Source organism: Microcaecilia unicolor, chromosome 4 (genome assembly GCF_901765095.1).
Source record: "Microcaecilia unicolor chromosome 4, aMicUni1.1, whole genome shotgun sequence".
Lineage (NCBI taxonomy): Eukaryota > Metazoa > Chordata > Amphibia > Gymnophiona > Siphonopidae > Microcaecilia > Microcaecilia unicolor.
The window spans coordinates 317232776-317258178 of record NC_044034.1 but is presented as its reverse complement, the minus strand read 5'-3'; the positions used below and the strand labels follow the sequence as shown (position 1 = coordinate 317258178).

General features: G+C 44.0%; 1 protein-coding gene across 5 annotated transcripts in view; it reads right to left on the bottom strand.

Moving 5' to 3' along the window:
* ANXA4 (annexin A4) overlaps window positions 1–25403 on the bottom strand; it is a 62748-nt gene that overhangs the window by 13150 nt on the left and 24195 nt on the right. For all 5 annotated transcript variants that reach the window (XM_030201888.1, XM_030201890.1, XM_030201891.1 and 2 more), the window contains 4 exons: window positions 13557–13670; window positions 9486–9576; window positions 4650–4729; window positions 3602–3658 (listed from right to left, as the gene is read on the bottom strand). In XM_030201888.1, the coding sequence (XP_030057748.1) occupies window positions 3602–3658; window positions 4650–4729; window positions 9486–9576; window positions 13557–13670 (342 nt within the window). The remainder of the gene's footprint in view (window positions 1–3601; window positions 3659–4649; window positions 4730–9485; window positions 9577–13556; window positions 13671–25403) is intronic.

Below are 25403 nucleotides of genomic sequence, written 5' to 3'. Positions count from 1 at the left end.
ATTGAAAAACAGAGTTTTAAAAATATAGTTATACCAACATACAAATATGACTCCCTCCCTTTATTTCTTTCTGGTGTTCCAAGATGTGAATTCAGAAATGCGGGAACAAAAGTTTCCAAGATTGCAGTACCACCTTCCCATGAATACAGGCCTAACCAGACTCAGCTTTCAGGGATAAGTGGCTCATTTTGTTGTTTTTTTTCAAAGGCGCAACATTTTGCTTAGCTTTTTAAACCTCCTTTTAGGCTTATGTCTCTTATTAGCTTCTTATCCTATGCAAGTGCACAGTTTTTGTTAATCTATTATGAGTCCTATGGCACCGAAGAAAACAGAGGTTTAAGCCAGCAGTGTCACTCTTAACAGCCAGGACATTGAAAATGGATCAGATCTAGTAAAAGGGAAAACAAGCAGAAACAAACAGATTCTAAAGGGCCTTGGATCTGCCTCCCTATAGCAGGAGTGGGCAACCTCAGTCCTTGAGGGCTACAACCCAGTCAGGTTTTCAGGATTTCCCCAATGAATATGCATAAGATCGATTTGCATACAATGGAGGCAGTGCATGTAAACATATCTCATGCATATTCACTCAATAATTAATTATCCAACGAGTTACTTAGTCTTTTAACTAGTTACACACTTACGATCTTTACATCCAAAAACAGTTCCACAGTTTTTTATATATATCTCTACCTTTTAACTTTTTTCTTTTGCTCTTCCATCATATTTATTTACTAAATGAATACCAGATCTTTTATATCTATAGTAAAGTCCAATGTATATTAATATAAACACAGTCTTATTGGATCTTCTTGATCTGATTCCACTTCTCTGATTGATGTTTTATTTTTGATCCTCTTTATGGTGTACTGGGTTATCCGTCGCGCTTTTTACAGCATATCTCAACTAAATGTCACTCTCTGCACTATTAAACCATTTCTTCTTTATCAATGATTCTAGCGAATAAGTAGACTTGTTTCCTTTTCCGCTTGTAACAATTTATCAAACTTGTCAAGGCCCTACGCATTTCACTCTTAGCGTCATCGCCTATAAACATTACATAAGGCATTGAAGTAATGTTTCTTACCCCATACACTCTCTAGTATCTCCTCTCAATGTATACAAACCTACCTACAATGCCACAAAATAGAATACTAACAAGCTATAAGAAATGAGTTGAATAAGACGTGTATTAAGACATAATGTAACAAAAAATGGTTAAAAGGGATCCCGTCAAAAGAAGGTGAATGAATGATAGTATGAGTGGTAGTATGCAAGATGAGGTAATGAAGTATTGTCGGTCTGTATAAATATATGTAGAGCAAAAGAAAAAAAAAGTTAAATAAAAGGTATAAATATATTAAAAAACAAACCGTGGAACTGTTACTGGAGGTAAAGATGCATATTCACTGGGGAAATCCTGAGAACCCAACTGGGTTGTAGCCCTCAAGGACCAAGGCTGCCCACCTCTGCTCTATATGGTCCCATCCAATCTTCTTCACTATATTACCTCCCAGGTAGCAAGGATAAAAAAACACATCCTTGTCTAGAAGCCCTCCTATGCCCCTCAAGCAGTTTTGGAATTATAAAGGGTTGGAGGGGGAGGCATGGGGGAAAGACACATCTGCCCAAACCACAGACATCATTCAGTGCATTGTACTATAGACTAAAGCAGATAAATACCAAAATGGCCCATCTGCCCAGTGATGCCTTCATTTATGGGCCGATGATCAAAACCCGGAGCTATTCAGGATAGTGCTCTCAAAATACCACCGTAGTAGCACGGAATAGCAGCGCAGTCATGATCAGAGTTAATATATGCAGATATCAGCAGCGCTGTAGTAGCACTAACCCCCTCTAAACCGCGTGATAAAATATGCTATGCAGCCGGGGTGCACATGCACTAACCTGATGCGCTAAAAAAAAGCCAGGAACAACGCTCATGTGCAAAGGAGGGCAGCGCCATCGTGTGCGTCCTTGCATAGGACAGCTCGTAAAGTGCACCCTGCCGTAAAGCATGACAAAACATGCTGTCTGAAAATACCGTAAAAAGATAGTTTGCCCTGTTGTTCTATAGGTGGGCCTAGTCTGTTTGCTTTGGCTTTGTACCTCGCTTGACAGTGCTTGTAGCGCCTTTCCTTCTGTTTTTTTGTCACATCACAGACCAGTTTGAGGTAAGTGACTAGACATCTGTATTTGAGTAGCCCCATCGTTTGTGTGTGTGTGTGGTGGTGGTGGTGGGGGGGGGGGCTTACAAGTAATGCTTTTTTGTTTTCTATTTTTTCAGGTGCCTGTCCTTGCTCCATTAGCGGGCTTGTCCTTCTGGCATTACTTCTGGCTCATGTGGGAAGGAGAGAAAGGAGGTAATTACACATATATAACTTTTTTTTTTTTTTTAGCTCTGATGGGACCTCCTCGACAATAATGCCAGCCAGAACCTGGCGTTTTCTGTCTAACGCCGTTCAACACCTCTGTTCATTGCAGCGCTAGTTTTTGATCATCTAGGAGGAATAGAAAATGGCCTTATTTACACGAGATTGACTACATTTACATGCCATTTGCACAAGTGACTGGCTCATTCGCTGTTTACGGCGGTAACCCCGCTGATCATCCCACGGTCAGTGCGTGCGCAAAAACGGTGCTAATGGCCTTTAGCATTCACGTTGACTTTTGATCATCGGCCCATTAGTGTTGCAAACACAGGATCACCACAGGGACTTTGTGACCAACCTCACAAAATAAACCCAAAACAAAGGAGGTAGTTAAACCACCGCCAGCAACCTTAGACTAGCTCTCTGGCTATCCAGAAGGCAGAGGGCATCTACGCTTTGCCACCATACAATCCTTGCTTACAAATGCACCAAGAGTAAAGCAATGAACAGGTAAAATGCTTTCAGAAAGAAAAGGTTGCAATTGTTTTAAAAGAGAACACATTTTTTTCCTTTGTTCTCATCACTGATACCACTATATTGTGCATGCATCCTTCCTCCTCTTTTGTTCTATATTACTGGCACCCACAGAAACTCTGCCAGACTGCTTTCAGCCTAGCACTGAAAGAGTATTTTCACTGAAAGTGTTCCCCTTTCTACCCATTTTTAAATACACAGAACTATTCCTTAGCTCTGGTAAGGACAGGAGAACTGTTTAGTGACATTACTTATTACATGAGTTATCTGTCACAGAACAAATTAACTCCTAGGTTCAGCTCTTACTACTGCACTATCAGCCAAGAAAATGTAATACACCATACTGGTGGCAGGTTCCCTGCTCAAGCAAGCTTATGTTCTGAAAAAGGGGGTTTAAAAGGCTCCACTTTAGACCACAAAACTAGTGGAAAGCAAGATTAGGACCTTTAGTCCCAAGTCTGACACCCTGCCTCTCTGTTCAACACCGTGACTGGCTTCATTCAGCCAAGATCATTTGATGTCATAAGCAGTGGTGACATAGCCTGGGGAGATTAGTGGGATGAAATCAGGAAGTTAATATTTTGATACTGATATTAAGGAGGTACAACCTAACTCCCACCCTGTAAAGAAATATACAGTTCTGGAACAAAGAAAATGGATTGACAAACAAGTAAGAGATAATACTGAACAAGTGAGACCTGGGCATCCTTCTTTGCCAAAGCGTCATCCACATTAGTTCCTTGATCCCTGCCTCCCTGCAGAGAAGAAAGTACATGTCAAGCACCACAAAAGACATAAAATCAAAGGCAGCATAAGCCAAGACTACCCCAAGATCTTCCACCCACTCCAAATATCTTACAGGCAGCCACAACTCGTTCTGGAGAATCTGTGTTATCTGGAAGGAATCCTGACTTGTAACAGGGCGATGGAAGGGTTAAGTAACTCCACCAGCTCCCTTCATTAAAACTTTACAATAGGGCTACTGACTCTCACTTCTTCGGAGATTCACAACAGACACCCTTGCTGCCACCCAGCCCTCAGAACCAAGTTTGACCCGGTCATGTAAGCCAACATTCTTCCAAGCAAATGAGAATACTATGGGCCCAATTTGGCTCCAAGCCCAAATATTCAATGTTGTGCCATTTCCAGTGACTGGCATTGAATATACAAGTGTTTTTTAGTCAATTTAAATTTAACCGGCCAAGCTGATATTCAGCACGGACTTGTTAAGTTTAAACTGGTCAAAGATTTTTCAGCTATTTTGACGGCCTAACTTGGCCACCACACTTAGCCAGTGATGCGCTGAATATTGCTGGATAGCCGGTTAAGTGCCATTTAACCAGCCAGGAGCCGTTCCTGGCCGGTTAAATGGTTTTAAATATTGGGCGGCCTGTGTCCTTAATAATGAGGACATGGTCTGACCCACACTTTGAGTCTGTTCTAGGAGTCTAGAAGGAATACTTCAACAGTCAGTTGATTTGTTTTGATGACTGATATTTTCTTTCAATCATGCCCACGTGCTCTCAGTGCTGTAAAGGCAGGAAACAAAGCGTATGTACAGCCACAGGTAAATTAGCTCCAAGTTGCTGTATTCTTTTCAGCTACTGCAGGTTATAAGATCTTGTCTGGCACCTTGAGGCATTACAGTCAGTGCAAGTCTTACATCATAAAGGAGATAAAAAGAAAAACAAACAAAGAGAGAACAGGTTTCACAAAAGAGAACCAACTGGCTTGTATTATACTTACTGCTGCCAAGGACACCAGCACTCTCTGGAACATGAATGATGTATCTGAACAAATATCATCTTCTAGAGATTTTCCATATTCTACAACAGAAGCAGGGTTAGCCCCATTTTAAAATAGATAATATAGAGTTTCAGCAGATTCTGTGACAGATCTATGAATGTGGGGCAGCACTGATGAATTTCTAGTAGAATCCATCTCCCTGTGTCCCAAAGAACTGCCTTGCTATTAGCCAGAGACCCTGCTATAACAGGCAGCCACGCTAATACTGTTTGAGGTCTCAACTTGCTGTACTGCAGAGTATGGTAGTGGATTTCAAATTGGCAGGCTTGATGATCCACTCATATTTTAGTAGTGCCATCTATTTCTTACTCTTTCCTGACCTGAGGAAGGAGAGTTTTAGTTCCCACAAGCTAGTCAAAGTATCACCTTATGTTAATTTGTTTATCAATGAACCTTGTACAATGGCTGGCATTTTTTTTGGTGCACTATGCAACTCACACAACTGATAATATTCTGTAAGCTGTGTATGTTACTTGGCAACACGCCCGCAGTCCGTCCAATGTACAACCCATTTGCAGATTCCACATGGAAATCAAAGCATATTCCATAAAAATGTGCATAACTTAGTGAACAAGCTAATCAGTGCTGATAATTGGATAACCAATTATCAGCACTAATTGGCATTAATTATAATTTACATGCACTATTTGCAAAGCATATTCTGTAATGTGATGTGTGTAAATATCAGTCACATAGTTGAAAAGTGGGTGTGGTTATGGGCATTTCTAAAATCTATACGTGTCATTATAGAATACACCCGCTCAGCGCCTAATTTAGGTGTTGTACTTGCACCAGGTTTTACTTGGCGTAATTGACCACACTAAATTTAGTTGCATGGACCGGCGCATTCTATAAACTGCAGGGAAATTTAGGCTTATTCTATAATGTACGTCTAATTTAAAGCGTACTTTATAGAATATGCCTAAGCAAATTTCATTTTGGAGCTGAATTTTCAGGTGTGTCGTGGGCATTTGTCAAGTCTATGCATGTCGGTTATAGAATACACCCGCTTAGCGCCTAATTTAGGTGTTGTATTTACACCAGGTTTTATTTGGCGTAATTGATTACACTAAATTTAGATGTGTGGCCCGGCGCTTGGCGTATTTTACAAACTGCGGGGAAATTTAGGCCTATTCTATAATGTACGCCTAATTTAAAGCGTACTTTATAGAATACACCTAAGCAAATTTCATTTCAGCACTGAATTTTCAGGTGCGATATATAGAAATCTAGTTTTAAGAGGGGAATTCTATAAATGGAGCTCACAAATCTGCGCAGAAAAAAAAAAATCAGTGCTAAGCAGTATTCTATAAATGAGTGCTCAGAGATGAGTGCTCTTTATAAAACAGCATTTAGAGCAGATCCTCGCACCTAAAGTTGAGCTGAAGCCTGATGTAAATGCTGGCGCTCAACTCATTGCATTTTGGCATATAAACGGCGCTATTATATAAAACTAGCTCTCCTATAACAAAACAAACAATAAGAATCACTCTGTCAAAACTGAAACATGTATTTATTTTGATATGTATTTTTACTTTTATTGTTATTTTAAAGGTAATTTGCACATTTATGTCAGTTAGTTAGTTAGTTGACGTCTTGTGGAACCGACGTTAGTTTCAATTTTGCAGGGAAGGTTCAAGAAGGTGTCTTTTCTGTGCCCGGTAAGCCTGAGATGAGCAGCGATGCAGTATTGAGGTTGGCATTCCGGTGGATTACAATAGACAATTGTGTTCGAAACGGGGCTCCTCATTGGGCAGTGAATAATACACGTTGTCAGAGTAACAAAAGGAATTCTCTGCCGGTCTATTTTTCAAGCATCGCAGATAAGTTTTCACATTTTTCCTCTATTTTGAGGTGTTATTTAGAAGTTATATGAAACACGAGTCATTTGCATACATTTGAGTGAATTAGAGATACCCTGGGATGTACTGAAATTATAAACGGTTTAAGTGCTTCTGCAGGTTGGATCCAGGTGGGTCTTACAATCGCTGTACTTTGTGCCAAACCATTTATTTAAACTGAGGGTTCTCAGTTCTGTTATTAAAAATTTAAACGTAAGTGTTTTTGAACACACTTCATGTTTCAGTTTTGACAGAGTGATTCTTAGTGTTTGTTTTGTTACAGGACAGCTAATTTTCATTACATTTTTGTTCTCTTCTGAGGATTATTATATATTTTTGGGGCTATTATATAAAACTACATGCAAATTTTTTGAATGCCCCTGACCTGGCCACACCCTCTTTTCAGTTGCACGCTATGGGATTTAAGTGTGCAAGGTTATAGAACAGCACATAAGCAGATGCATGAGCAAATCCAAATTAGTGCCAATTACGTGCAATTATTGATTGCTAAAGCCCATTAATTCATACTTGATATCTCGTTAACTAATTTAATTGTAAATGCATCTTGGATCTGCGCCAAAATGGGAGATAAGTGACTTTGGTACATACGTTATAGACAAGCACCTGTATAGGAAAGGAATCCGCCAAAGGACGGAGAACTCTAGACACCCCACGGACAACAACAAAATGAGATAAAAGTGGGAGGACGACCAAGGATTCCAAAGTCTTTGGAATCCTTGGAGGCATATTTTCAAAGCACTTAGCCTTCCAAAGTTCCATTGAAACCTATGGAACTTTGGAAGGCTAAGTGCTTTGAAAATATGCCTCTTGGTCATCTTCCCACATAGAAAAGCACCTAGCACTTATGTAACTAAACAGGGCATAGCTAGCATTGAGAGACTCATTGAAAGTACAATGCCGAGGGCCACTGGACCTAAGGCCTACAAAGTCTCCCCTGTTGTCCTGTATCTCTCCTCCACTCCCCTTCCCTGCCTGCTATCTGGCCATCACCGGCTGAATATCTGCTCCCATGTGTTTAAATATTAAATCTTGTTTGGGACGTAAAAGTAGGTGCTGATGGTTCTTTGAGTTTGTTGCGCTTTGACTGCAGCTGCTTACTGCTGCCCCAGGCAACTACCTAGTTTAACCTATGGTTGGGCCAACCCTGAGCATTGGTTCAATAAAAACACAACTAGTCACTTAAAATAGCAAAGTAGTTACTGTTTTAACCACTTAGCAAAGATCTAATATGAGGAGTAATAAAAAATTAAGTCTCTCAAGATGTTGTTAAACTTTCCCTACCCTACCCCACCCCCTCAAACACAACTAAAGAATTCTCTTTCTTAAAAGCTAGCTCCAAATGGAGAAATCAAGAGTAGACACCACCACACATGCCTCTCAGGGGGTAATTCTATAAAATTGGTACCTCAGACTAGACGCCCCAATGCTATGTGCTTAGGAGTGAATTCTATATATGATATCCCCCCTCCCCCCAAAAAAATTGTAGGAAAAAAGCACTATTTTATAAACTGTGCCTAAATTTAGGCACGGTTTATAGTATAGCGTTTATGCCCAGGAATCGTGCCTAACTTCAGGCACAGCCATTTGTACCAACTGAAACTTGGTGCAAATCTTCACACCTAAATTAGGAGTGCATCTCCATTATTCTCTAACTACCCGTGAAAACTTTAGGAACACCCCTGTCCCTCCCATTTCCATACCCCTTTTTGAACTTGTGCCTCAATTTACATGCATATACTTTAATTAAATCTAAATTATTGCCAATACTTGCTACCAATCCAATTATCAGCGCTAATTAGCTCATTCACTTCATTTGCACATACAATTTTTAACAACTTTTATAGAATTCGGGGGTTAGCACCAATTCTATAACAGCATCTGATGCCAAGATGCTGTTAAAGAATACTAGCATATGGTCAACATTGGCACGCCGATGTTTAGCAGCGCTCTCTTACACCATTTCAATGGGAGGTGTAAGTTGGTGCACTTGGGTGTGTCAAGTGACATGCGTAAATTATAGTACTCTATCAACTAGTGCATAACTAGGAGATACATCTATGACCCATGTGTACACTCTCCTTGCAGTTAAGCACCACCTTATCGAACAGCACATAGTACACACAAGTTTCTCACCGTAGGGCAGGTGTTCTCAACACAGACCTTGGGATAGACGCATCCAGTCAGGTTTTCTGGATATCCACAATGACTATGCATGAGATGATGCTGTTTGCCCCACCTCCATTGTATGCAAATGCATCTCATGCATACTCATTGTGGATAAAACTTGACTGGATGAGTGTGTCCCGAGGACTGAGAACCCCCGCTGTAGGGCGATGGTGCCTTTGACATGCATAAGTGGAACCTACTTCTAGATGGCACTTTATAGAATTACCCGTAAATGTTTATTTAAATGAGCTGCCACTAAACATTTTTGTATTTTCACAGAAGTAGCTAAGAGTCATGAAAAAAGTAATTAACTATTTTTTTTGAGGTACTATGGCTAAACTTTTATCAGTTAGGTTTAGATGAAAGCAGAAAATTGCTTGTAATTAATTATTTTATCAAACTGGACAAAGCTCAGTACATGGAAATGTGCATCATTCAGACTGCAATTTAATGAGGACATAACTAACAGTATGGGAACATTCAATCCCTCAAAAGTGCTTCAAGGTCTTAAGACATTACAGTGGGACACATTAGTGACTCCTGCCTTTAGCAATGACCAGGGATGGGTCCCAAGACTTTAAACAGGACACTATACAGATAAATATATTCAGACCACAATTGGAAACGTCTCTAACTACAGTCTTCACAATAGAAAAGCCAAATTGTTTCTAGGGATACTTTATTAAAACGGACAGCATCTGTTAAGTCAGGACAGGTACTTGGAAAGCTGAAGATTTGCATTATATACCAATTTTATAGGTTTCATTTATCCTCCGGATTTCATCAGTGGAACGAGAAGCCAAAATCTCAATCAGGCATCCTTCATCGGTCCCTGCCCCCTGAAAAGATAAAAAGGCACAACCTTCTATGCTAAGGAACCAAGAGCAAAGGCATCCAAAAAACCAAACATTGTGTATCAAATTAAATGCAACCAGGATAGGGGGACAGGAGAGGAAGGGGAGTTGATTTTTCAACATTTCACCCCAGATATTTAAAAATAAAAATAAAAAAAAAAACACACTCAGTAATTTCAGAGAGGAGCTGCTCCACTGCCAGCAGGAACCATTTTTTTTACATAGCAGCTTAACAAAAGAAAAGAAACTACCAGCCCCGTCCCCCTTCACTCCTAGTCTCCATCTAAACAATGGTTATTTAATAATTAACAATAACAAGACTAGGGAACACTCAAGGAAGTTACATGGCACTACTTTTAAAATGAACAGAAGGAAATATTTTTTCACTCCATGAATAGTTGAGCTCTAGAACTCATTGCCAGAGAATGTGGCAACAGCTGTTGGCGTATCTGGGTTTAAAAAAAGGTTTGGACATGTTCCTGGAGGAAAAGTCCATAGTCTGCTACTCAGACAGACATGGAGGAAGCCACTGCTTGCCCTGGGATTGGTAACATGGAATGTTGGTACTAATTGGGTTTCTGTCAGGTACTTGTGACCTGGATTGGCCACTGTTGGAAACAGGATACTGGGCTAGATGGACCATTGGTCAGACCCAGTATGGCTATTCTTATGTCCTTAAGAGTCAGATTTATATTTCAGACAAACAAGTGTTTCAGAACCAGAGTGCAAAATGACAAAAACACAAGTTCATAAACCTCAAATTTTCAGGAAAATGTTCGGGAGGGAGTTTTGCCCAACACTGTTATTAGGTTTAGGTTAATACTTCCATAAACAGCGTAACACGAGGAAAGCACATTCTCGACTGGGTTTAAATTCTAGTTTTGCCTCTCCTGCCAAACCGCAGATTGCCCTCGATATGCCAGGAGAGCAGGGGATCAGAAGAGATATGCCCACCAAAATTTTGGCCAAAACCATTGCCAAGAGGGACACAAAGAACAGGTGTAATTTGACAGTGGCAAACATGCACTTCTCTATATGAACAAAATGCTCAAAACCAAAATACACAGAGGGGCATTTTCGACATGATGCCTAAATCCGACTTTCGATGTTTTGCTGAAAACGTCCACAAAATCAAGTAGTGAAAAAGATCATTTTCAAACCAGAAAAATGTTTATCTTTTTTCTTTGAAAATGACCATATCCTAGATGTTGCTGTGCTTAGTACAGCTATCTTTTTGGACCCCCCCCCCCCCCAAAAAAAAACGTCCAAGTGAAAAACGCACTAAATCAATCCATTGGGATGTAGGAGCCATATTTCCTAGTAGATTGGCCACACAGGCATCCCAGCAGAGCAGTGGGGCATCCAAGGGGGGCATTACAATGGACTTCACATAAAAGGTCCTAGGCACACATCTCACCGTTACCCCCTTATATTGTATAGTGAACCCTTCAAAACCCACGAAAAATCGTACTTTATAGAATAAGCCTACATTTTTGCATGGTTTATAGAATACACCGAGCGCCGGTCGATGAGACTAAAATTTAGTTGCAGCTATGTATGCCACATTTTACTTGGTGTAAATGCCAACGCCTAAATTACACGCAGACCGGGTGTATTCTATAACAACGATTTTAGAAATGCTCATGGCCACACCCCCTTTTCAACTATGCGACTTAGAATTTACGTGCATCACGCTATAGAATACGCTTACTCAGTTGTGCACGTAAATTCTAATTATTGACTGTCAATAATTGCTTAATTGGCAATTATCAGTGATTAGCTTGTTAACTAAATAAGTTGCACATACAAATACAGAATACTACTGTTGAAGCACAAGTAACTTAAGTTACTTGTGGAGTGGAGGAGTGGCCCAGTGGTTAGGGTGGTGGACTTTGGTCCTGGGGAACTGAGGAACTGAGTTTGATTCCCACTTCAGGCACAGGCAGCTCCTTGTGACTCTGGGCAAGTTACTTAATCCTCCATTGCCCCATTGAGCCTGCCATGAGTGGGAAAGCGTGGGGTACAAATGTAACAAAAAATAAAAACTAAAAAAAATAAAATTAAGTTGCACTATATAGAATCTGGGATTAATGGGCAACCAGCATGTGGTTTGTTAAAAGAATTTTGAACAGTTGCTCATATTAACATTAACCCCCGGATTCTACATATGGCGATTAAAGTTATGCACGCAAATTTGGCCGTGCAGCCAAACTGCACACACAACTTGATTGTTTAACAAGCCAATTGGCGCTGATATTGGTCAATAATAAGCAATTATCGGCATTAATTGGAACTAATTAGAATTTACACATGCAACTTTCTAAGCGCATTCTGTAAAGTGGTGTATGTAAATTCTAATGTGTGGATTGCAAAAGGGGATATGTCCATGAGAGAGACATGGGTGTTTCTAGAAATTATGAACTCTGTTATAGAATATTGCCCGATCCACACCTCATTTAGGTGAGGGCATTTACACCAGGTTTCAGTTGGTGTAAATGGTCCCACCTAAATTCAGTGGTGGGTCTGAGCATTATGAATATTCTATAAACCGCACCTAACTTTCAGCGCAGTTTAAAGAATAAACACTAAAAGTGTTTTTCTTCCCACGCTGTTTTTTTTTTAAGCACCTTATATAGAATTGGTCTTAAATGAATGACCTCAAGTATAACTGGTATGCATTCATTCAGCAGATCAATTTCAGGGGCCCTTTTAGTAAGGTGCGGGAAAAAGGGCCCTGCGGTAGGAGTGGGGATCATTTTTCCAGCGCACCAGGGCCCTTTTTACTGCAGCAGGTACAGTGGCATTCCTAGGGGGGCTGGCACCCGAGGCGGATCGCTGATTCGCCCCACCCCCTGGGTGCAGCCCCCCCCCCCCGAAGGAACCCCCCCCCCCGCTGGGTGCACGCCGCCAGGGGGTGCCGCGTGCGCCTGTCCTCCGTTGTTCCATGCTTCTTCTCTGCCCCGGAACAGGAAGTAACCTGTTCCGGGCCAGAGAAGAAGCATGGAACAACGGAGGGCAGGCGCAGGCATGGCACCCCCCCCGGCGGCGTGCACCCGGGGCAGACCGCCCCCACCGCCCCCCCCTAGGAATGCCACTGAGCAGGTAAAATGTCACCCTCCTCCAAAAAAATTGTCACACAGTAAAATAACCCTTACCGTGTGACCATGCGGCGAGGAGTGGCGAGGAGTATTTACCACCACCCACTGAGCTGGCAGTAAGAGCTCTTGTGGTAAGGGCTCCTGCGGTAACTGGGAAGCGCACGGCAATGCCCAATTACAACCGGTAAGCAATGTGATACAGAAAAAAAAAAAAAAATTTTCAGAGCGCTGGAAATGGCATGCTCCCCTGCCAGAACTACCGCCGGCGTCCACGTTGGGCCGGCGGTTTTTCCAGATTAGTGAGCAGTAAGCCCACATTGGGCTTACTGCTGTTCTGTAAAAGACCCCCTCAGAGAGGTACTTTAAACACTCTGAAAATAAATGGATTTACTTATTTCCTAGAAGGCTGCTTGATGGTTGCTCAGAGGCTCTCTACTTTTTCAAGAGGGTGGTTCATGGCATATTGTCTAAATAATGTGGCAGCAGAGACTTTCTTTGCATTCAACAGGGAAGACAGAGAACCACAAAAAAAAAACAGATCACCCAGTCAGACTGTCCACAAGACTTGCTCCAGTCCCCAGCAAAAGTAACTCATTCCACCCTTATTCTTTTCCCTGTTTTCACAGTACACACTTCGTAAGGATAATTTCACTCTCCTTTCTTAGAAACACTTTTTAAGAAGGTTGCGATAACTCATGCAGGTCTGATAAAGTATACAAAAAGAGACTGGAAGCATATGAAGAGACTGTATACGAGCTTTCAAAACCACCCCTTCCTCAGAGGTTAGATTTCTATAGGAGAGGGGTACTAGAAGAAGCAACAGGGATGATCCCACTCAGAGGAGATCCTTCACATGTGCCAACAAACCTTCATGGCTTTTTTCAGCTCCCGCACATCATAGAGTGTGAGTGGTGTCATCAATCCCACAATCACATCCTCAAAGTTTCCGCTCAGTTCAGACTTCAGGTCACCAATCAAGTCCTGAAATACAATAGGATATTGAAAGAAAATACACAATAATATTGGTATTTTACAAATGTATGCAAATTAGTCACATGATAAGATTCCATGAGCACAAGGAGGTGAAGTCACTTACCTCCCAGCCAAGAATGACAGCTGATATGAGACTTAGGGGCCCTTTAATTACTAAGCCGTGCTAAAAAAAGTGACCTGCACTATTTTTAGCGCATGGATTTCCCAAACGCTAAGGCTACTTTTAGTGCAGCGGTAAAATGGCCTCAATTTTGATTTTTTTTCTATTAATGGCCACGTGCTAATTTCCCAATTAGTGCACAGCCATTTGTGCGGAAGCCTCCTGCACTAAACTGGCAGCATGTGGTGATCTGCAGCAGTAAGGGTGGCTTTGTTTTGTGTGATGTTCTCTCAGCATTGGGAGGGAATAGGCAATGATGTTTTCTCAGCATTGGGAAGGAATAGATAATGACCTAATTATTATTGGTTCAAGTATGTTTGCATGCTATTTCAGGTAGTGTTTGCCACCCACATTGTCTCTTGCACTAGTACAGCGCTAATCAGCTCTAAAGCCGGCATTATGTTCTGAGAATCGGCCACTCAGTGCGTGGCTTCTACCGAGAAATTAGCATAAAAAAGCCTGCAGAATGCTGTAAGCAATGTGCATGCTCATTGCAAAATGCCACCATTCTTGTCAGTGTATCAGTGGTGATTGGCTCAAGGGCTGACAGGTAGGCTGATAAAAAAGAAAGTCACGGGCATTCTGCATCAAACCTCCCCCCCCCCCCTCCAAACTGATGCCCCAACAGTGGATACATACCGCCCCCTAGCCAACTCCCTCCTCAAATATTTAAAAAAATGTCTGAGGTCGTAGCACCCACCCCTCTCCCACTCACCTTCAACTGCAAAAAAAGAAATAAAAATCTTTGGTGTCTAGTGGCAGCCCCCATCCCTGACCCCTTTCTCAGGCTCCCAGACCCTCCAAAGCTCTGTACCTGTGAAAGAAGCAGGAGAGATGCCCACTCACTCCTACCTCAGCGCCGCCACCACCATCTTTGAACATGGCAGCACCTGACCCCTTGTGCTGCATCCTGGCTGAGTGTTGCTACTTGAAGTAGTTTTTGCATTCAAGACTTTGGGGTGGGTTTCTAGTTATCAATGTGGTAACACTTCTAGTTTGACTTAGTCACACTGAATAGCTAACCAGGTTATATAATCAGATTATTTTGCTATATCTTTGAACAAAAGGTTACAGAAATTTGCTAAATGACATTAGTAGTTTCCAGCCAAACTATCTTTTTTTTATATCTGGTACACCATGAAAGCTTGAGAAGAGACCAGAGGGCAAATTCCTAGATAAGTGAATCATTTAATATCTGGCACGTTGTTCTTCAGTAAGAGAGATTAGAATCAGCTGCAGACACCCAGTGTCACTTGAAAAAAATGTCAAACTAGATAAAAGATAAGGTAAATACATGCAATTCTATCAAAAACCCTGGACTGTGCTAAAAGCATTCCAACCAGTCTCTTATTAATTGTGCATTAGAGGAGTGTATGGGATAAATCTCTCTTATCCGTCCCTTTCTCCTCTACTGCTAATTCAAGACTCCGTTCCGTTTGTCTCGCTGCACCTCACGCCTGGAATACACTTCCCGAGCCTGTATGTCTAGCCCCGTCTTTAGCTGCTTTCAAGTCCAAACTTAAAACCCTCCTCTTTACCACTGCTTTTGACTCTTAACTCACTTACCCTGTCCTTTATCCTCACCTCTTTATTCCCTTACCCCCTTAATTGTTCTGTCTGTTTACCTGTCTTATCTAGATTGTAAGCTCTTTGAGCAGGGACTGTCTTCTGTGTATGGTGTGCAGCGCTGCGTATGCCTTGTAGCGCTATAGAATTGATAAGTAGATAGATAGATAAACAATTAAGGAGCAGGATAACTGCCTTCTTTTCACGTCTGCCCATGAAGATGCTTAGTAAAGTGATCTTTCACATCTGAAATCCAGTGCAGGACTAGTGACCCCTCTCCCAGCCTCATTCCCACACAAAACCACTCCACAATTTGTAGGGTCTGTTCAGAGGTATTCACAGGACTGCTAATCATGAGCTATAAAAAGTCACCACTGGTTGCCAGTTAGTTTTCGAGTGCAATACAAGATTCTCCTTCTGACTTTCAAAACTCTTTTGCTTTGGTACCGCTGACTTAGCTACTTTAAACTATTCCTTACACCCAATCATGAATCCTTCGGTCATTGAATGATCATAGGCCCTAAACTAGCACATCAGAACAGACCAGGACATGGAAAAATTAATTTTCTCTCCATTAGTCCCAACAGATCAATCCAGAGACTTGTGGGTTGTGTCCCTCTACCAGCAGGTGGAGATAGAGAGAACCTCCGAGGTTTGCTATATGTGGACCTGTGCAGCCAGCTGAACCTCAGTATGAATGATACCAAAGCAGTAGAATGGAAACAATAGAAAACTCTCCTGACATTGTCAGACCAACTGCCCAACACACTTCCACCACGTCTATATTTATTTCTTTTATTTTAATTTTTAATCAAACGAAGGAACTCTGCCTCCTCACCCACCCGCCCACCCAGAGCAGGGAGAGACGATCGAGCCTCTCCCACGGGGGACCGCACGGACTGTGTGGAAGCGGTCGTGCGCCCGGCTCTGCCTCCTTGCCCGCCCGCAGGTTCCTCAGACGGCAGCAGGAAAGGGGAACACTGTCCGGTGGAGCTGCCCCAGGAGCATGGGAGTTATGAAGGCGTGAGGGAACCGCTGAGGCCGCCGAGGGTTCAGTCGACAGCACCGAGACCAGAGCGCAGAAGCAGCAACAAGAGGAGAAGGGGCAACGTGGCGGAGGCCCCGGAGACAGGCTCTGAGGGGCTCAGAGCTAAACAGTAGCAGCAGCCTGAGGTTGCTGCCCCCCCCTCTGGTGTCTACCTCCAACATAGACACAGCTCCCAGGGTTGCAGAGTCTCTGTGCCTTGGGCAACGCGTCCGATCACCAGACCGTGAGTAAAAGTGCCTATTATATTTCAAGATATTGAGACTTTACAACTGACAAGGCTTGAACAGCCTGACAGTATAAACCAAAGTAAAAACTGAATAATTGCTAGTGAACTGAAGACACCTTCAGCAGGACGGGTGTGCCTGAGAATGAGCCTTTTGCACTGCATTTGATCAACCAGAGAAGGCAGGCTTGTGAGGAGAGGAGATTGAGGCAACACGGTCTTAATAGTAACCACAGGAAATATATACCATAATGAATACCCTAAAACTACTCCTAATAATCTACTCCCCAACACTGATCCACTTAACACTAACCACCCCACTTGCAGAAAACAACATCATACCCATACTACACAATCATCACAGATGGATCAAATACACCACACCTCACCAAACTGTTAACAACCTAAACAAAAGAAGAACACTTACATTCGAACAACCACAACAGAAGGGAAAGAAGGGCCCAAACAAACGACAACTATCAAAAGTCCACTTAACACCAAATACAGAAGACCCATTCCAAACAATCCAAGTGGGCTATGTCAACGCCAGATCCGCTGTAAATAAAACAGCAATACTAACAGACTGGATCATGTCAGAAAACCTCAACCTACTCTTCCTCACTGAAACTTGGATCCATGACCAAAAGGACCCTATAATCCTAGACCTGTGCCCTCCAGGATACAAAATCACACACTGGACCAGAAAAGAAAAGAGAGGCGGAGGCATAGCACTAATCTATCGGTCCCACTTTACCACCGAAACCACTGCCGAGTCCATAACACCTCAACTTGAAATTGCCTCAATCAGAATTTACAACAAAACCCTATGCGATCATGTGAATGGTGTCCTGTTTGACAGACCTCCAGGTAATTGGAACGAAGGCCAGACCAACTTCATGGACTTAATTTCAAACACTTGTGTAACCAACTCCAATACACTAGTATTAGGAGACATTAACCTCCGCCTAGTAGACCCAAACTCTACCAACGCACAAGAATGCAAGGAATTCCTCCACTCATGGGATCTTAAATGGCCACACATGCAAGCAACCCATGTCAAAGGGCACACACTCAACCTCATCTCACACAATCTGTCCACAGACCAGAACCTAATAATAACAGAAATGGACCGACCACTACAAACTAAACCTATCCCTAAAATGGCAGAAAAAGGGTTCACACCGTATACAAGAACATACAATCTACAGCACAAGAGGCCAAATAGACTCGGAAACATTCTGGCAACAGATATACAAAAACAAATGGACAGCACAAACAAACTCCATATACTACCTCTCAGAATGGGATAAAAGATGCAGAAGCATACTGGACGTAATAGCACCCTTACGAACAAGAACCTCATGTAGGCATAACTCAATACCGTGGTTCAACGAAGAACTGAAAAAAATTAAAATACAATCCTGGAAACTCGAACGAGCTTGAGGAAAAAAAAAACCGAACACACACTCAACACATGGAAACAAATACAAAGAAAATACAAATACGCAATAAGACAGACCAAAAGGTCATACTATAAAACTAAAATAGGGTCAGATTACAAAGACACGAAAAAATTAATACCAACTTGAGAACAAACTACTAGACATCACCTTGGTCACCACAACCAATACAGACATCCCATCTGCAGACAACCTTGCTAAATACTTCAATGAAAAAATTGCAAACCAACATAACACCCTAGCATAAGCTATCGAGGTGGATCTTTTCTGAGCCTACAGCATCATAGTGATAACCGCATCCAGAAACCCTTTTCTTCTCAACCTCGCCCTTTCAAGGGCCAGGCCGTAAGACCAAAGGGGGAGGGATCCTCCATCGTGACTGGCCCCTGCAGCAGGAGACCATCCTGCGCCGGTAGCAGAAAAGGACGGACGATCGAACAGAAGCCTGATCACATCTGTGTACCAGGGTCGTCTGGGCCAATCCGGGGCCACTAGGATCACTCGACCATGATGACTGGCAATGCGAGTCAGTAACCTGCCCACCATTGGCCACGGGGGAAAGGCATAGAGCAGGCCCCTGGGCCAAGGTTGAAGAAGGGCATCAATGCCTTCTGAGTCCAGCTCTCGTCCCCTGATGAAGAAATGGGAAACCTTCGCATTGAATGCAATGGCCATTAAGTCCATCTCTGGCATCCCCCAATTGGCAGAGGGGAGAGCGTCCACTCCCCCGGCTCCAACTGGTGGCGACTGAGAAAGTCCGTTTGCACATTCTGTGACCCCACTATATGAGCTGCTGTCAAGAAAGGCAGAGGAGTCTCTGCCCAATGGCAGATCAGAGCCGCCTAATCGCGCTAGGGGTGCACTCCTGGTGCCCCCTGACGATTTATGTAGGCGACCACCATTGCATTGTCCAAAAGAACTTGAACTGGATAACCGCAGAGAAGAGACAGAAACTCCCAAAGGGCCAGACGAATCGCCCGTAACTCCAAGCGGTTGATGGACCACAACGCCTCCATCGAAGTCCAAATGCCCTGTGCCGTCTGTTGCAGGCAATGAGCCCCCCAGCCAGCCAGTGACGCATCCGTGGTCACTATTTTCTAGTCCAGGGTTGCCAGAGGAATGCCCGACACCAAATTCTTTTGAAGATGGGCCGAACATGGCACCCGAACCTCGTAATCCTCCGAGAGCAGAGACCAACGGCTCTGAAGGTGCCACTGGAGGGGGGGCATGCGAGCTCTGGCCCACTTTACCATGTCCAAGGTGGAGGCCATGGAACCTAGAACTTGTACATAGTCCCAAGCCCTCGGGGTCGGAGTTTGAAACAGCGCTCGAAACTGAGCCTGTAACCACTACTACTACTACTACTACTTCTTAACATTTCTAGAGCGCCACTAGGGTTACGCAGCGCTGTACAATTTAACAAAGAGAGACAGTCCCTGCTCAAAGAGCTTACAATCTAATAGACAAGTGAACGGTCGGTCCGTGTAAAGGAAGAGAAACTATCCCTGTTCAGGTATCGAAGCACCCCCAAGTATTCCAGCATTTGGGAAGGCGTTAGGCTGCACTTCGGGAAGTTGATCACCCAACCAAGCGACTGAAGCAACCCGACCACTTTGTCGGTTGCCCGCCGACTCTCCTCAAAAGAAGATGCCCGCATAAGCCAGTCGTCTAGATAGGGATGGACCTGAATCCCTTCCTTCCTGAGATAGGCCGCCACTTCTACCAGGACCTTGGAAAAGATCCAAGGCGCTGTGGCTAGGCCGAAGGGCATCGTTTTGAATTGAAAAAGATAACCGAGAACTGCAAAGCGAAGAAAGCGCCTGTGGGGAGGCCAGATTGGAATGTGTAAATAGGTCTCTTTGAGATCGAGAGAGATCAAAAACTCCCCTGGCTGTATCGCTGCGATCACTGATCGGAGGGTTTCCATGAGGAAAAGCCGAACCCATAAGGACCTGTTGACGCACTTGAGATCTAAGACGGGTCACCAAGAACCACCCTTTTTTGGCACCACAAAAGAAATGGAGTATCGACCACACCCTCTTTCTGCTTGGGGTACAGGCTGGACGGCACCCAGCTGTTATAAGTTGAGGAGGGTGGAACGGCCCGCATCTTGGCGGGACATTTGCAAGGAGATTCCACAAAAAAAAAAAAAAAGAGTCTACTATCAGATGAGCCAATTCAAACTTGTAGCCGTCTCTGATAACCTCCAACACCCATTCGTCGGATGTTACCCTGGTCCACTCCACCAGGAATAGGGACAGTCTGCCCCCAATAACCGGCTGGATATAGACCAGGGCCCCATCATTGGGCAGACCTGGCTGCGGGCTGGTTTCTGTTACCGGAAAGGAAGGCCCGCCTGTCACCTCGAAAGGGCTGAGGCCTCTAAGACCTTGCTCTCTGAAAAGAGGCCCCGCGACCTGGATGGTAATGCTATGTATCCCTAAACTTAGGTCTTGGTCCCGCCAGTCGTACAAACTTGGACCTGTCCTCCGGGAGGTGCTGGCCCTTAAAGTCACCGAGGTCCTTCACAATCTGTTCTAAGTCTGTCTCAAACAAAAGCTTTCCCCTAAAAGGAAACCTTGCTAAACGTGACTTAGAGGCCACGTCTGCAGCTCAATGTCGCAACCACAGCCAGCGACACGCTGTGAGCACTAGGGAAACCTCCTTCGCCGAAGCCCTTAAAAGATCATAAAGAAGATCCGCAAAGAAGGCTAAACCGGACTCCAAGGCCGGCAAAACAGCCACGAGATCTTCCGTAGAGGAGGCTTTCTGTACCCACGATAAGCATGCCCGCGCCGCATAGGAGCCACAAAACTGAGGCCTGCAGGGTAAGGGCCGCTACTTCAAAGGACAGCTTCAAGCAAGTCTTCAACTTACGATCCTGAGGGTCCTTGAGTGCCGTGCCACCCTCCACAGGGAGAGTGGTTTTCTTAGTGACCACTGTGATTAAGGAATCCACCGTAAGGACCTTTAGTAAGTCTAAGTCAGGAGCAGATAGCGCGTAAAGACGCGACATAGCTCTAAGCAACCTTAAGCCCACTGTCCGGCGTATCCCAATGCGCCGAAATAAGGATCTTCATGGCCTCATGCAGCAGCATCAGGGCCACCAAGAGACAGTCGGGCCTGGGGCAAATAATGTTAAGGGGCCTGCCACCTCTGCACTCCTCCACCACCACCATCGCTGCTGCTGCTGTCCCCTCCCCCCTTCCTCTACTTGCCTGGCAGACAGCAGTGATCAAGAAACACTGCTCTGTCGGCCACAGGTCCTTCTTCCGGCCCTGTCTCGCCTCCTGTTTCCACATAACAGGATGCAGCAGGAAGAAGGACCCATGGCCAGCAGAGCAGAGTCTCTTGATCATTACTGCCTACCATTCAATGACTCCAGGCAAGTAGAGGGCAGGAGAGGTTGGAAAGGAGGGAAAGACACTGGATCAGGACAGGGAAGGTTGGAAGGGAGGGAAAGATGCTGGCCCTCATCTGGGCTGCCAGCGCTGGGACCCCCTTGGAGGCCACCTAGGGAATCTTGTCTCGTTCCCCCCCCCCCCCCCCCCTCAGCAGCCCTGAGTAGCATGCTTATAAAGAAGTTTAGTTGCCTACCCCATTAAGATTAAAGCCAATTGTTTAATTATTAGCAGTTTAACCCAGCCAGCGATGGTCTGCCTCTTTCATAAAGTATGTCAGGTATGTTAGGAATGAGTCCTGTGGGGACAGGGAAATACCCATTGTACGGGAATGTAACTTGCATTGAAATACTACTGAAAAAGACATGAGCTAAATCCAAATCCCTCCCTTTGACACCCTTGATGTATACGGTGCTGCAAACTTCTTCCAATGTTGGGCCAACCAATGGGGGAGGGGGATGATACTGGCATATCTTTTTAAAATACATTTTGCACATTAAATATATATTTTATTTATTTTTATAAGAAGTCATTTTCTAACATTTTTTCTGTCCAGTTAATTTGGTGGGGGGTAAGAGATCTTAGTGATCAATGTTGGGAATGGATAAGGGATAGTAAATAGGGGAAGATGGGAGAAAATTTCAGGCAGGCAAAGAGGAACAGGCAATGACAGGGAGTGTGGAGGGATGAGAGGATGGGGGGGAAATCAAGGTGCAGAGAAAGGAAAGGGAGGGGAACTGGATTTGGAAAGGATGGGATGACCCATCCATACACCAATCTCCCTGCTCCCCATTTCTGATCTCTAATCATAAACTTCTCCACCCTCCCCATCTGATCCTCTCACCATCACACACCCTCCATATCCCTCTAATCCCCTTACTTCACACTCCACAGCAATCTCCGCAGACACTGAACCTCTTCTGATCCCCTCATTGTCTCCCAATATTCCTCCTCAAACTCTAGAGTATATCAGATCCCTTACTCTTGTACCCCCCATTCACACTGCCTCTCCCCTTATCCCTCCTCCTCAGTCTCTTGCCCTCTTTCTGCCTTGTCACTCATCCCTCCCTCATGCTCCCCATTTGCCTTTTACGACAGCAGCAACACAATGCCTCAGGTCTAATCCTTCTCTACTGTTCAGGCTCATTGTGGTACACTTTGAACACCTCATGCTGCGAGGTTCAATGCACGATGTACATGGTACTAGGCGGCATATTAGAAAAACATGGCCTGAAGCACAAGCAAGTGAAGATGGGCCAACAGGGGGTATAGATAAGAAAAGAGCTGCTGCTTCTGCCACTAGCCCTCTCTGATGTGCAGCCTCATCAAATCAATACCAATGGTTTAAAATAAAAGTCTCTGGAGAAAGGACATTTTTAAAAATGGGTGTGGCCATAAATAGCAAGCTTTCTGGTAATGCTAGTATCTGAGACTACACTAGTACTCCATGGGGTCATTTCCCACTGGGCTTTAACACTGCAAACTGTACAGAACCACCATGAGCCATGTTGACGTCTATCACCAGGTGGCAGCAGCTGTAAGAAAGGGAAAGAGCTTTCAAAAAGTCACACTTCCTCTTTCAGAAGATAAAATAAAAATAAAGCAAGGATGGGGGAAGAAGCAGCCTTAATAAACTTACCTAAAATCAAAGTTACCTGACAGTTTGAAAAGAGTAACAGTGAAATGCAAAAGGACCCAAGAACAAGATTTCAGAGAGACAGTTATGTTTTCATATACATACAGGGCTGGTCCTACCACTATGTGGTCCAGGCATTCATCTAGGGTGGCATCACAATGCCAGTATATTTGCAAGAGTCAAGACAGCAGCAACATAGTGCTTTGGATGCAGCTGTAAATGATGTAGCAGCAGTGGCGACCCTACCATTACGCCAGCTGAGGCAGGGGCCTTAGGCGGCACTCTTCATGGAGCGGCATCACTCTTTTTCATCTCCCCACAACGGCTGCAGTCTGGCTTCTCCCCCCTTCCTTCCTCAACCCCCTTCCCTAAGTCTACCTTCCTTTTTAGTTTTCCAAAAGGCAGCGGCAGCGATTCCCATACGCTGCCCTGTCACTGGCACCAGCTTCTTCTCTGTACTGCATCTGCCTCTCTGACATAACTTCCTGTTTCCTCAGAGGCAGACCACAGTACAGAGAAGCAGCCAGTGCCAGCAACAGTGCAGCATATGAGAAATCGCTGCTGCCACCTTTGGAAAACAAAAAAGGAAGGCAGACTTGGGGAAGGGGTTGAAGAAGGACCTTGGCCGGGGGGGGGGGGGGGGGGGGGGGGGGGAGAGGGAAAAAGTGTGAAGGGAAAGATGTTGGACTCTAGAGGAGGGGGGCAGAGTGCTGGGGCACCATCTCATCCCTCACCTCAGGCGGCAGATTGTCTTGAGCCGCCCCTGGGTAGCAGGCCTTTTGAGTACCCAGGCTCATGTTCATAAGTACATAAGTATTTGCCATACTGGGAAAGACCAAATGTCCATCAAGCCCAGCATCCTGTTTCCAACAGTGGCCAATCCATGTCACAAATACCTGGCAAGATCCCAAAAAAGTACAAAACATTCTATACTGCTTATCCCAGAAATAGTGGATTTTTCCTGTCCATTTAATAATGGTCTAGGACTTTTTCTTTAAGAAGTCGTCCAAACCTTTTTTAAACTCCGCTAAGCTAACCGCCTTTACCACATTCTCTGGCAACAAATTCCAGAGTTTAATTACACGTTGAGTGAAGAAACATTTTCTCTGATTCGTTTTAAATTACGTTGTAGCTTCATCGCATGCATCCTAGTATTTTTGGAAAGCGTAAATAGACGCTTCACATCTACCCGTTCCACTCCATTCATTATTTTATAGACCTCTGTCATATCTCCCCTCAGTCGCCTTTTCTCCAAGCTGAAGGGCCCTAGCCACTTTAGCCTTTCCTCAAAGGGAAGTCATCTCATCCCCTTTATCATTTTTGTAAGGCCGTCACTTTCTCTTTCCCCCCCCCCCCCCCCCCCTCCCGATGTAGATTCAGGCAAGGACGCAGGAAGAGAGAAGGGAACATGCTGGACACAGGGAGGGGAGAGGTGGGAAACAGAAAAGAGAGCTGCTCATGTACAACTTCTAGACTGAACAAGATCCCAGAACATCCCATATTCAGATGTTTCATGGCCCTTTTAAGATTAAAGTGTCACAAATTTATAGTTTAAAAGCAGAATCAGGTTAAAATACATTTTTAAATTATTCCCTCCTCCCCCCCCCCCCAAAAAAATTCTTGCCTCATTTAATGCTTACCATAGGTGTCACTAAACCACCTCCTCCCCTCCATACACCCCCCTCCCTTTTGAAATTCATAAGGGGAACAGTAACAGCAAAAGTTTCTTTCCTCACAATTCAAGTGATGTCAAATATTTCTATTCTGTGTTCAGCATGACAAGAAAAAAGTCAGATTTATCACAGATGCTCTGTGGTTCAGTATCTAATGGGGACTGGGGGTAAGAGGGGTGATGGTGAAGAGTCAGGGAACAAGTGAAATGAGAAACCAAGCCTCAGATACTACTATAAAGTAGTGACAGTTCAGTTGGTTTCTGGAATTAAAAACACCCTATATACCTTTAAACACCAACGGAATAGGAAACCAGTATAGTCATCCTTTAAAAAAGGGCAGCAGGAAGTCCAACAGCATCCATCAGAATGTAACAAATCTTATGAAATCTCCATCTACTAAAAATAGGCCCAGAATCCAGTGGACTTGTGTGACTCACTCCCCACAAGCCAAATGATGTGTTCCTTGGCAACAAAACATCAATGTCAACCTTTACTAAACTTAGAGATGAAACTAGATATGCAGCAAAAAAAAAAAACCACCTTCTAGCCCACTC